General features: G+C 39.6%; 1 protein-coding gene across 1 annotated transcript in view; it reads left to right on the forward strand.

The window, feature by feature from the left end:
- The window catches only part of LOC124776052, a 403,057-nt gene that overhangs the window by 231,600 nt on the left and 157,033 nt on the right, over window positions 1-14,424 (forward strand). The window contains exons 4-5 of the mRNA XM_047250895.1: window positions 6,006-6,134; window positions 10,024-10,174. Coding sequence (XP_047106851.1) covers window positions 6,006-6,134; window positions 10,024-10,174 — 280 coding nt within the window. The remainder of the gene's footprint in view (window positions 1-6,005; window positions 6,135-10,023; window positions 10,175-14,424) is intronic.

Genomic DNA, 14,424 nt, shown 5'->3' on the forward strand with positions numbered 1-14,424 from the left:
AGAAATCTCTACAGGTTTGGTAGAGACCTCTTTAATAGATTCCAATAATTCTCTGCGAACATTTTCTGTTGGCATAGAAGATTCATCTCGTAACATATCGTTATTTTTCTGTATTTCATTTACAACTAAGATATTGACACTATCTAGTCTCTCGGTTAAGTCAGTGATATCGTTTCGCATGCGAGCTTTTCCCTCGCGCGATTCCTGGATATGTTCTTCTAACCTTTTACAATTATCAGCAATCTTATTACTAAGTCCTACTAATTTTTCCTGCATTTCAACTTTAGAAGACACTATTTTACCACTTAATTCTCGACTGGTTTCATTAAGATGTTCCTGTAACCTGTCTGTCGATTTTGTTAGCTCCCCTTTAAGTTCCTCTTTTAATCTAGCCGTCGATTCCTCGTTAGATTGTTTTAATTTAGCGATCGCCCTAAAAAGGGCTCTCATGCTCCTATCGGACATAGATTGCTCTTCGTCTGACATTTCACTTCCCGACATTATTGTAAGATATTAACTATTTACACACGCAGACTTGTAATCAACAATCCTATAAAAGCACACTTCCTATGTACAACACTCCACTTCCAACTTGAAACAAACTCACCGGACACTAATATTGTAATTTGTAGTTCTCGATGATCAGTGTGCTGCTATGGGCTGCAGATGTAACAGCCGTCGATGCAGCCGCTGAGATGCTGCGACCCCGCTTCCGCAACCGGCAAGACGCTGAGTCGAACACCGGAAACGTCGCTAGCTGCAACCACGCCCGGCACCGCCGTAGACAGGCGAAGCCCTCAGCAACACCTCTAACACCAGCCGGAGGAACGCCCCGCAGCTGACGTACTGGGCCTATTAGTTTTGGGAGAAAAAAGGTTGTCGAGGTTTGCAGCGTTCAGCTGCTGCCCAACAGATGCGCCTTCTCGTGGAACAACTGCGTGACCGTACTGCTTGGCTGCGGCTCCGTCAGATGCCCACACCCGCGAAGTCGCCGCTGGCTGGTGAAGGCTCCACGAAAACTCGCGTTGACTTCCGAAGGACTCTTGATGTTTCGTTTCGTACCTGTGTGCCTTAGTTGCACACAAGTCCTGTCACGGTCGCCACGGTGTGGTGTAACGACGTCTTAGGTTTTCGTTTGATATATGTATGACCATGTGCAGACTTCGTCACCTACGTCGGTTACAACCCACTTCAAAAATGATTCATATTCTTTTTAAATTGTCATAGAATGGTTCTTGAACGAAACTGTAAAACATCAGTTGAGTCGTGTGCAGAGAATTACATCACTTGGGCCAATTGGTTTTCGTACCTTTTTCGAATTTAAATTTCGTTTGTTTCTCCTCAGAAAATTATATCGACACACGTTATCTTGATCTAATCGATATCAGAATCACACATTAAATAAACTTTTTAGATTCAAAGTTTCGGCCAACGCTGTCTGAATCAATAATCTTGTCAAATATATTATTAATCCGTTCACATAACTCTTCATAAATAAATCTTCAAGACACGTGTTTCACCTTTAGTAGCATACACTATTTTATTAGCTTCCTACACATACAGATGTGAACTTGAGCGTTGACAGACAGTGACTAACATCTCAATAAGCTTAAGCTCATTATTACGTCATTGTTGTACAAAAAGAGTATAAAAATTCATTTTTAATTTTTTTTAGAAACACGACGCAACAACTCGGTTCCAGGATCTTCTGTTGCTCCTTGGCTGTCGACCCGCGACGTATAGCGGCCAGCAATTTCCTCTCTGGTCGCGGCAACGAAGATGCTGTCCCCGTTCGTTGCGCCGATCTCTCCGTACATGAAACACATAAAAAAAATACAAAACTTTTAGATAATTCACATTTATTACAAATAATAAGAAAACACATAAACAAAACCTAAATTAAACTTATAGTCACCTGCAAACTGGGCTGACTTGGTGGATGGGTGACGTTTAATTTCGTCCCACTACACAGGGCGAAGTAGTTTCTTTCTCCCCTGTAGATTTGTGCTTACCATTCTTTATAATGCTACGTTTGGTCACCTTGTTCACCTTTAAAGTCTTGACCGTGTTCCCATTAAGCTTATCGGATCTTCGTAATTTTCCAAAGTACACAGGCGGGCTTCAGTTCTTGTAATTATCGTAGTATTTGAAATAACAACTCACACGATCTTTCTGTTAATAAAACAATACTGTATTTTTCTAAACGGAGCTCATATGAAATACACACTCCTCACTTATTTATAGCGACCCCAAAATGGCGGTCTACAATTACTCACTTAAAATGGAGTGCTTCTCACTCGTTCACTAGCTGAGCGCGAATCCTCCCTTCCTCATACTGGTACAAGAAAATCTGCTCTCTTTTTTTAACAACTGAAAATCAAAAATACCTGACGGTAGGCATAGGTTCTATGATGGGCTACCGTTTCATCTTTTCTGTTTGCCTTTAAAGAAGACGAAAACATAAAAGAAATGCAAAAGGTTTATCACACCATCCAGTAGAATCAGAGTTCGAGTGGTTGACACGTTGCATTTTTCATGTGCTTTTTGTGTGCCCTGCACTATTTTTGGGTGTTTTTGATTTGTGAGCGTGTTTGTATAGCGTTGCACATGCATTATTTCGGTGATCTGTGAGTAGTTTGCATGTCTCTACGCTGTATAGTGGATTGTTTCGGTAATCTATGAGTTGTTTTGCGTCTCTGCACATTACTGTACTGCATTATTTGCGAATAGTTTCCAGGTCTGTAAACTGTATATTGTGACCCCAAGCGCATCGGGGTGTGTTTCATATCAGTGTAATACATAAACTATGTGAAATCCATTGCAAAATAAATTGTTCCAAAAATAAATAAAGTACACTCCTTCCTCTCTCCAGCAGCCCAGAACCGGCTGATTCCTTTTCCCACCAATCCCCAGGTGAGGTGGGCATATCAGCACAGCCCTAGGACAAAGAAATTCGCGCCAAAATTTGAAACTGTCGCCAATAGTGAAGGCTGGGGCACATGTGCATCTGGGAAAACACACATCATCGTGATACTGTGCTCCTATTGACTGAACTGCATGATCACGTGATCTATCTCGGTAAACTCGCGAACTAACTCAGTTCTTAGGTCTGCTGGATTGGTGGCAGTCGTCCCTAGTGGTTTGGGAGCTGAGACAGATGTTTCCATGCGTTGTGTAATGCATTATTAATGCATCTCAATGCAAAGTATTAATTTGCAGGACTGTAATCTTCCTCCTCATGTGTTCAAGCATTAATGCTCGCTTCCATTCTTCGTGCAGTGAGCTGTGGGTGCACTCCTCGGCTGAATGAGTGCATGTAATACAGTTATTAAAACTCCCACCATGTCGCACTGACATCTCGCTAATTGAACACATGCTCTTTCCGCACTGAGAGCATAACAAGTACTGATATCTCAGACTCTTGTGGCGGTAACACAACACTAAGCCACTACTGCTGTAGGTAGATAATAAATGTAAAAAAATTCAACAAATCTAAACAAATGTATACAAATCTAGGCATATTTAAACAAATTATATTCGAATTGAATGACATCATGAGCAGACTCTAGTGGGGGCCACACCATACAAACTCCCATCAGCTGCAGAAGGAAGTAATCTCCTACAGCAATATTCGCAATTCCCACCTATTTTCCAAGAAGATGACTCATCATCAATAAAAAAATGCGGAAGGGTGGGGGGGGGGGGGGGTCAGGGGACTGCGGGAACTCCTAGAAGCACATAATTTAATTTCACACCAAATTCAAACTACCCACAGGAGTGGTGTGGCACTTTCCTGCCAAAAGGAACCATGTTCGGTAATGGTACTTATGTCATCAGCTGACGTCTCTATCGCCATCTTGGATGATGTCATGCACTGATGCTAAGTCTACAGACTGCCATCTAGGGTGACGTCATCATCGCCATCTTGGATACATATTGCAACAATGGGGAGTGGGGTGACGCCCCCTTTGTTCTACTACTCGCTTCAATGCACTGTATCCTGTCAGTAGAAATGTTTGCAGTTAGTTATATATTGTTGAGGATAATATGTATTACCGCAACTTATCTCGAAATCAACAGTGCTTTAAGAGTGATCTTCTTTCGTATTTATGTAAAAATGGAAGTTCCTACATAGTAGATTTTCCTGTGTGCATAATGTTGTATTTAACATCAGTGAAGTAACCTTAAATGGAGCTGACTCTTAGACAAATGCTATTCCTCCTCAAGGAATTACTTCATCTACATACCTAGAATGTATTCTTAGACCCTACCTTAGACGAAACCAGGGTAATTTTGATATATTTACGAGTTCAGTTCTTTTGTCCTTCATATAAAAGGGTTGTGGTCAGTAAATATTTGATAGGAAATGAACTAATTTTCAGGATTATTCGGAGTAAAAATAACATCAACGTTCAGGTCTAATAATAATTACCTGAATAATTTTTAAATACTAGTTCTGCTGATTTCAGTATTACCTCCACACATTTTCGTGATCCTTACACAATCATTATATGCTGGTAAGTTTTAGGATTCCCTCTCCTTCGCCTCTCCTTCTCTCAGATTCTCTCTTAAAATGAGAGTATAACAATATCCTTTTCTCAGCGATCTCTGAATGATACCACTAAATAAAAGTGCCGCTGCTCCCATTAATCCTGTACTTTTCACCTGTACACTTTGAGGGTAATGTACTCCACTATGACTGTAACACGAATTTTGGTTTATAGAATTCTATAAAATTCACAATTTACTAGGGCTTGAACACAAAGGTAAACAATTACAGATACGGACGAGGTACTGTGAGTTTATTTTACACAGTTTTTACCGAACCACTTATCGCCTCATGTTACACACTTGCTCTAAATCTACACCGAAATTAATAGTGACAATTTTGAAACTCATAAAGTAACAAAATCGGTTTTCTAAAATTGTAAATAAGCGTTTTTTCAGTCGCATAGACGTATTTTCATGTAGTGTAAATTTTCTTTTCACTCAGCCAAATTTTGTCATTTCTCCTGCTCTATCGTTCTGTCACTGCTAATATCATGCATGGTGTTCCTTATTACTTTTACTTATAAGTCTTTGTTGTGAACAATTTGTTTATTAAAGTATGTATGTTACAGATTCTCTTCGCTTGCATCACAATTCACCTTCTTGATCTCGACATTACTAGACTTTATCCCTTCATATTTTCACTTGCCTCACTACTTATTCGATACACGTATCAAACAGGTTGTTTAACGAAATATTACAGTCTTATGAACAAAGTTTGCAAGGTGTAACTTACTGCCAAGTTGCCCCTCTATTTCCTACTCTTATTTTGAAAAAACTATAAATCATTTATTATTCTGTGCGTTTATGGTTTGTAATTCTTCGATACCCGGAAAATTTCATCAGCTCTCCAAATTCCTTGACTGTATTCCACTGTAGCCTCCTCATGACTACATATGCTGATAAAGCAATTATCATTATGTAGCCAATTACCAGAAATTACAATTATTTGGAATTTCTTACATTAATAGAGTGTAGCTTACGACCATGTAACAGGCGTTTAGCGCTATATATATTATGTATTTGTATTATGCGTATGTTTGTAATACAAAATTTTCTTTTAGTCAATGAAAAAATAATATCTTCATTGAGCTCGAATGCTTAAAAATATGAAACTGATGAGGAAATCCGAATCTCTCTGAGTACTAATTATTTATTATCTATTTGACCAGAATTGTCAACATATATCTGTTCCGAATGATCAGAGAGCTATGTTAGATATATAAATTTACTGGTCTTAAGCACGATGCAGTCTACAAAATCGTTTATTTTTTGTATAAATACGCGCAAAAAGAAAACGTAAAGACGAATTTTGAAGTGTTATGTTCATTGTACGAACTTTGATGATTTGCAGACATTTCCGTCTTCTTCTTCTGTGTCTTAAATTAGAATGTTTGATGTTATTCTCGAGTCAGTAGTGTGTGAGGATCTGATACTATATCGCTCTTTTTTTTCAGGGTTCACTTTAGACAAAGAATCGAATACGATAGCAATAATTTGTCAAGACGTAACTGTAATTCTGGCGTTCGATACAAGAGAGAGGTTAATGCAATGGCAGGTGAAGATATCCAGCAACTTAGGAGAAGGTAAGTTAGCATACACATGTCTATTCACTTCCATAATCGCTAGCACGACGTAATACACCTTACATGCCGAAAATATTTTATTATTTAAATATAATTAACATCTGAAACATCTCACTGTAGAAAATATATGAAGGTAATTCTCATACAAATAATAATATGTACGTCCCTTTTTAACATAACTTCACTTCACAAGACCTGTAAGTATCAGCACCGTAATTTTATCCCTACGTAAATTTCATAGCTTTGCAGTGAAACTAGTGAATGTGACGCGTTGCATGGTTACATCTTTTGTAATTTCATTGGCTGTAGACCTAACAGCCGTTGGTATCGACAGTTGTGGATGGCAGGCGTACTGTCGGTCAGCCATGTTTCTCGGAAAAATTCTTCAGCTCGTGGTCATATAAGACATAATGCTATTGAAAGGTATAGGTGTGACGCTCATTCAAAGTAACCTTTATAGAGTGGGTTTAGCCATAGAAATGCAACAATGCTCCCGCAGAGAGGTAATCCAGGCCAAAAATGTTAGGTTTCTGCAAGCACCAAGCGTGTTTTTTCACTAAATTTTTGACTGATTCTACCGTTGGAGAAGGCAGCACTTTGTAACACAGAGGATTAGGAATTTCAATAATATTGTTGTGCACAGTGAAACGTCAAATAAACTGGTATAGGCATGCATATTCAAATACAGAGATATGTAAACTGGCAGAATACGGCGCTATGGTCTGCAACCCCTATATAAAACAAAAAGTGTCTGGCAAAGTTGTTAGACCTGTTACTGCTGCTACAATGACAACTTATCAAGATTTAAGTGAGTTTGAACGTCGTGTAATAGTCGCCGCACGAGCAGTGGAACACAGCATCTCCGAGGTAGCCATGAAGTGGGAATTTTTCCGTTTCACCATTTCACGAGTGTACCGTGAATGTCACGAATCCGGTACAACATCTAGTCTCCGACATCGCTGAGGCCAGAAAAAGATCCTGTAAGAACGGGACCAACGACGACTGAAGAGAATCATGCAACGTGACAGAAGTGCAACCCTTCCGCAAATTGCTGCACATTTCAGTGCTGGGCCTTCAACAAGTGTCAGCGTGCGAACCATTGAACGAATCACCATCGGTATAGGCTTTCGGAGCCGAAGCCCCACTCGTGTACGTTTAATGACTTCACAGCACAAAGCCTTACGTCTCTTCTTGGTCCATCAACAGCGACACTGGTCTGTTGTTGACTGGAAACATGTTTCCTGGTCGGACGAGTCTCGTTTCAGAGTGTATCGAGAGGATGGATGTGTACGCATTTGGAGACAGCCTCATGAATCCATGTACCTGCATATCAGCGGGGGCTGTTCAGGCTGGTGGAGACCCGGTAATGGTGTGGGGCGTGTGCAGTTGGAGTAATACGTGATCCATGATACATCTAGATACAACTCTGACAGGTGACACGCAAGTAAGCATCCTTTCTGATCACCTGCATCGATTCACGTCCATTGTGCATTCCGACGGACATGAGCAAATCCAGCAGGACAACGTGACACCCCCCGCACGTCCACAATTGCTACAGAGTGGCTCCAGAAATACTCTTCTGAGTTTAAACACTTCCTCTGGCTACCAAACTCCCCAGACATGAAAACTATTGAGCAAATCTGGGATACCTTGCAATGTGATATTCAGAAGAGATCATCATCCCCTCGTACTCATACGGATTTATGGTCAGCCTTGCAGGATTCATGGTGCCAATTCCCTCCAGCACTACTTCTGACATTGGTCGAGTCCATGCCACGTCATGTTGCGACATTTCTGCGTGTTCTCGGGGTCCCTACACGACATGAGGCCGGTGTACCAGTTTCTTTGGCTCTTCAGTGTAAATACACAATGTTAGATCAAGAGAAAATTCGTATTGCAATTGAAATAAATAGAATACCTAATCACTCTTGTACGTGTTTTGACATAACGGATTACCGATTTTTTTTTTGTTTTTTTTTTTTTTTTTTTTTTGTAGATATTCATGGGGAAAACATTTAGCTGTCTTTTATATTGCGCAGTGTTATTAGTTTCGGGCGTAGGCCATTTTCAAGCATTGCAGATTTAAATAGTAGGAATATTAAGGTCTATAACGCAAACTAGTTGCTCTATCCAAAATAAAAGACAGCTGAAGATTTTCACTGAAAATTTCGGCGATTATTTAGCAGCATATTTTCCCCACCTGCATGAAAAATATTCCCTGAGAAGTGTTCCACTACAAGTTTTATTCAGAACACTGTTATGCATGGCTGTGACCTACAGTTACTGATATTATCACCAGGAACCATTACTACTCCCACGAAGTAGCAGCATGAATGCTAATAACATTCATAACGCTAAAGTCTCTGGTGGTTCAGCAATATATCATCCTGTAACGGCATCCTAAGTAGTCAACAGCACAGTCCTATTCTTATTTTAATGTGGTAGTTTGTTGTGATTTACAGCCCAAAGGCTTGTTTGATGCAGCTTTTCACACTGATCTATCTCGTGCAGTTCCCTTCATCTCCGAATAATAACAGCAACCTACATTCATTTGAACCTGTTCACTGCATTCATGTGTGTCTCTCTACAGCCTTTACCCGTGAAACTGCCCACTGTTAATAGTTGTCTTTACGTTTGTGCCTCAGAATGAGTCCTATCAACCGATCCGTTCTTTTAATTAACTTGTGCTTAAATTTCTTTCATTAGTTCTTCAGTCTACGCAACTAATAATCAGCGTTCTTCTGTAGCATCACATTTCAAAAGCTTCTTTTCTCTTCATACCACTCTAGCGCCCACGTCTCACTTCCATACAAGGCTACACCGCAGACAAATAAGTTCAGAAACGAATTCTTAACATTTAAATTTATGGCATTTACTTTCCTAGTAACATACGAGTCTTAAATTTATCTTCGATACGGACAGAAGCTGAAGTAATGACTTAAAATTTGTGCCAAAGCCAGGACTTGAACCCATGTCTCCTGCTTATTAGGTAGATGTGCTAATCACTACACAACTATGGCATTGTATTCCACACTGCTGTGTGGACTACCGTAGCCCATTGTCCTCCCTAACATAAACTTCGGACCTTCAGTCCATTTTCCGCTTCTTCAATCATCAAAAAATTTGCAGGAAAAGGTAATTCCATCAGCTCAATAGACCACCTGCGCCTCATATACAGACAAGATTTCCCCATTACGTGCAAATCTGGAGTGCTTTTCCATTATTGGAGACCCTCGGTAACATTGGCAATTGAAGAAGGAGAAAATGGGCTGAAGGTGTGAATTGAAGTTTGTGTTATGGAGGGTACCTGGACCAGAGTACTCTGTACTGCTGCGGTGGCCACACTGCCATGGTGGTGTAGTGGTTAACGCATCTACCAAGTAAGCTGGAGATCCAGGCATTGGCACAAATTTTAATTCATTACTTCAGTTTCTGTCCTTATGGAACTTAAATTTATATTCATTGTAAGTAGATGTCTCTGTATCATAATTGATTTTCTTGCTATCGCCAATCTGCGTTTTATATCCATCCCACTTCTTCTCTCATCAGTTATTTTGTCACCCAAACTCATCGGACACGAATAGTGTTCGATGAGTTTGGGTGACACTATTCGTGTCTCTTTACCTAATCTAATTTCATCTGGTCATCTCAAGATCTCAGATTTAATTCGACTGCATTCATTGCCCTCTTTTCATTTTTGTTGATGTTTGTTTTATACTGTCTTTTCAAGACACCATGTATTCCATTTCCTAAGGGTTATCAGATGAGAATAAGTTGGCAGTACACGTCGCTTTGCGTACACTCGCGTCTCGTAGACTTCCGTATCCTCTTGTAGCCATGTATATGGGTACGTGATTTTCGCTAGTGTGAAGAGCCCTCTGTCCCACAGACGTTCAGTTCCTCATCCAGATGTCGTCGGCGCCTCCACGAGCCAAGATCGCCGCTGGACCCGCACGCCTTCACGTCCAGGAGCAGCGCTTCTGCCTGACTTCTGGCGTACCACCCAGGCTACTCGGCTTCTGGGACATCAGCCAGCTCAGGTGAGGCTCACATATTATTCAGTAGCTCTCTGGGGATATTCCACAGTCAGACTCTATTCATTGCACAGAAATGCTCTGAAAGGATAATTTAGGATTAAGTTTTAGTTTAGGTTTATCTGGTTACATGCTCCTTGAATCATTTTGCATTTTATTACAAAAATAAAAAAATACAGGATGTATGTGAGTTAGAAATTCTTACCCACAACCTTTTATATATTATAGTAATAGAAATTCTTCTACTGAATGGAAGGAGCTGTCAAGGAGAAACTTTCTCAGTTTCCTTCCAAATTTTATTTTGTTGTCTCTGAGACAGCGAAGTGATAAAAAAGTTTTGTTGCATCATTTTGCACCACTTTTTGTGTTAAAGACAAAAGGCTTCATGAGGGAACAAATAAGCAGTAGTCAGAATGCCTAACACCTGAAACAGATGTCCACGAGATGGCCATAGTAGAACACCACATATTATTCTTAGAGTACGGTTTTGCACAATGAAGACTTTATTTCTTGGAGATCAGGTACCCCAGAATATTATTCAATATGATGTTACTCGATGCAAATATGCAAAATACAACTTACTGATTTCTCTCCCCCCTTGATTTGGAATGATTCGAAGCGCAAATGTGGCTGAACTAAGTTCTTTTAGGAGCCCCAAAATGTGTTTTTCCAATCTAAATTCTTATAAATATCCATCCCTAAGCCGGCCGGGATGGACGAGCGGTTCTAGGCGCTGCAGTCTGGAACCGTGGGATCACTACGGTCGCAGGTTCGAATCCTTCCTCGGGCATGGATGTGTGTGATTTCCTTAGGTTAGTTAGGTTTAAGTAGTTCCAGGGTCTATGGGACTGATGACCTCAGAAATTGAGTCCCATAGTGCTCAGAGCCGTTTTTTTTCCATCCCTAAGAATTGTAAAGTTTTCACCCTTTTTGTTATTTCCTCACCATGTGTTACATTTATCGTTGGTGTAGTGCCTCTAGATGTGCATTACTGAATATGTTGTGCTGTTTCAAAATTGAGCATGAGATCATTCGTAGAAAATCAATGATTCTTTTAAGAATTTTGTTTGCCAGTTCTTCTGTTTCTGCATGTACGCTTCCACTGATAACAATACTAATGACATCTGCAAAAAGAACTAATTATGGTTGTTATATATTAAGTGGAAGTTCGTTTGCATATATCAGGAACAATAGTGAACTTATGACTGAACTTCAGGGAACCCCATACGTGATTTCTCCTCAGTCAAGAATATATCCCTGCAGTATACCGCTTGAACAATAAGTACAGGTTTCTTCATTCTTTTGTTTGGATACGACATTATCCATTGGTAGGCTGTACCATCAATCCCATAAAACGTTTATTTGTCTACGATAATACTGTGATTCACACAGTCAAATGCCTTAGAGAGGTCGCAGGAAATACCAGCCGACGCTGTTTTATTGTTTAATGCTTGTAAAATATGGCGAGTGAACGTGAAAGTGACATTCTCACTAGAACAACCTTTTGAACCCAAACTGTGATTTGCTAAGAATACTGTTGTTGCTATAGTGAGATACAATTCTAGAATACATCACCTTCTGAAAAATTTTGGAGAACGATGTCGGCAGTTAAACAGGTCAGTAGTTATTGACGTCTCTCTTATTATCTTTCTTAAAGAGGGGTTAAACGACGGCACTTGACGGGAGAGAGGAAGTCTTTATAGAGATCAGCGAGCAAGATGTACTGATATAAATCTTCATGGATCATTGGTTTCTCTGACAGATTACGGCTGTCGGAACATTACCTCCATCGGATCTCTCGTAAGGGAAAAAAGTAATAATCATGAAATACATCTACTTGCCGTGTTACCGTAAATAATATTTGTATGACACTTCATAAGGGAAAAACACAGTGTAGAAATAGAGAAAACATGTACATAAACGTGATCAGTATATTGTACTACATATAGTAGCACTTGATCATACCATGCATAAGTGTGAAGTGAGAGATAAATTATACACCAATCACAAACTGGCACTTGTATCACATCATTACCACACTGCACTGTAATAGAAGTGTGAGAGGCTGAAGCACAATATGCATTCGATACAAATCTCTATTTTTACTTTTGTGTTGCCATACTTCAGTAAACATTATACAGGACGATTCAGCTGTCCCCACCGACGTCGTTTTGTGCAAACCGGCACTATGTTTGTGGCACGAATGGTTTCCAGACTGACGACAGCCACATAATCTATATAAATTCCCTCTCAGAGCTTCTGGCGTCTGTTGGAAAGTGAAATCATAGTGTAACACATAAAAGTGCGGTTTGGCTGTGCGTTACACGGTATTTTAGGACCAAAATGTAACGTACTATCGTAATGATCCGAGTGTCTCTAATTTTTCCTTGTGTACTTATCGGGGTGGTTATACAGGTTTTGGATGTCTCTGTAAGTTTATTCCGTTTACAGTACTTAATCGTTCGTAAATAGTTCTGAAATGTTGCATTATGAAGTGTGTTTCACCATCTAAAACAACGAAATTAACAGAAGAAATAAACCTGAGAAGCATGGAAGTAACAACTTTCTGGTGTAGAACCCAACGAAAAGATTAATATTTGACTCGCCATGTTAAAATGCTAAAATAATTCCATAAACAAAATTTGTACAATAAGTCTAAGATATATTCATATACTTTAGTAGCTATTCTGTGCCATTTTGATAATATTCTTCGCATTTCCAGAACGAATTGGCCAACAACATTGTTCTGTCATTCGGGGCTGCATAAAAAAACATCGTTCGGGGCAGATGAATCCCTGCATAACACAACCTTAGGGATTCTTTTATAGATTTGCATATAGCTCTCGTAAAAATGTTCCAAACCTGAATTAGGCAATATGAGACAATTTCGCGTTTGTCCTGCCTCTCACTGAACATCATCGTAGAACCTATAGCACCCACAAACTCGACTCCAGTAATGGTATTGACTCTCCTGCAATTTCCAATCTGAGTATGTAGCCGCTTCTCTACCGACCCATTGTACCAGTCCTGTACATGCACTATCACATCTTCTCCCAAAAGAAATTTCAACCAGTTGTCTCTCCCAGACAACCAAATCTGTCTCCAGATTTACCCATCCTACCAACTATAATTCCAACCTACCCACCCCGTCTCCTGATGGCTCCTTCTTTCTTTCCTTCCTCAGCTTTCCATTCTCCTTAGATTTATAGAAGGACCTCAGTCAGTCGCAAAAATACGCAAGTTGTTGAAAATCTATATTTCCACTATACTGAAGTCATCATCTGTTCATCACCAGAAGAGTCATCAAGGTACCAACTTGTCACAGTACAAAACTGTTTTTTTCTTCCATGCAAAGTCTAGTGTAATTTGTCACAAATTTATGCTCTGACATGCTGGTAGGTTTATGACTCTATTAGTAAATGACCGATGATGAAGATGTTATAGCCGAAATCTAGATGTGCAATAAACTATGGATTTTTGCAACTGACTCCTATTGTTCTTTAAATACGGATACTCAAAGGACGCTGTGCGCGCGGGCATCCAGTAGAGTCGAATTTAGATTCCCTTCCTCTCCCTCTTTCCATACCACTTTTTCCGCATCACACTTTGGTCTTACCAATACCTGAAACTTTTCCTCTCTTCCTGTCTCACCAACATCCTCTCTTTCTCCATCGATACCATCCATCAACGCTCCACCCTTATACCCACAGTGTCCTACCCAATTAAACAGGTAACGTTTCCCCTACAACAACAGACTACCTCTCAGGGAAGTTCCTTCTGCTTTTAGTCACAGTGCAGTCCTCCATTTTGAAGATCACGGCGTTTTACATCTTGTTTTAAGTGTTTTCAATGTATTCTTAACGTTTTAGTTATACTTTTTCATATTGCTGTTTTAATTTAAAAGCTGTGGAAATCTTACATAAATTCATTTTTACACATTTTAAAATCACTTTTAGATACCTTGTTCATTAGTCTATCCTTTTGGATTATTGTTTTTCTTTTTTGTGTTTGTTACATATCCTTTAGCCACGGACGTCACGCTTTCCTGCCCATAAAATGAAACATAAAACCAATATACAAAGATATTAAAATAGCACAATATGGAAATTGGTCAAACTTTAGTGAAAATGCGGAAGTTGGTTAAATGTTAACAGGAAAATTTATACTTCATAAAGAGAGCCAATAATGAAGTTTTGGCCGCCACTGCCATTATGCCTATGAGTGAAAATATGGTAGTTGTCACAAAGCCAGTATTG

This window comes from Schistocerca piceifrons, chromosome 2 (assembly GCF_021461385.2).
Source record: "Schistocerca piceifrons isolate TAMUIC-IGC-003096 chromosome 2, iqSchPice1.1, whole genome shotgun sequence".
NCBI lineage: Eukaryota > Metazoa > Arthropoda > Insecta > Orthoptera > Acrididae > Schistocerca > Schistocerca piceifrons.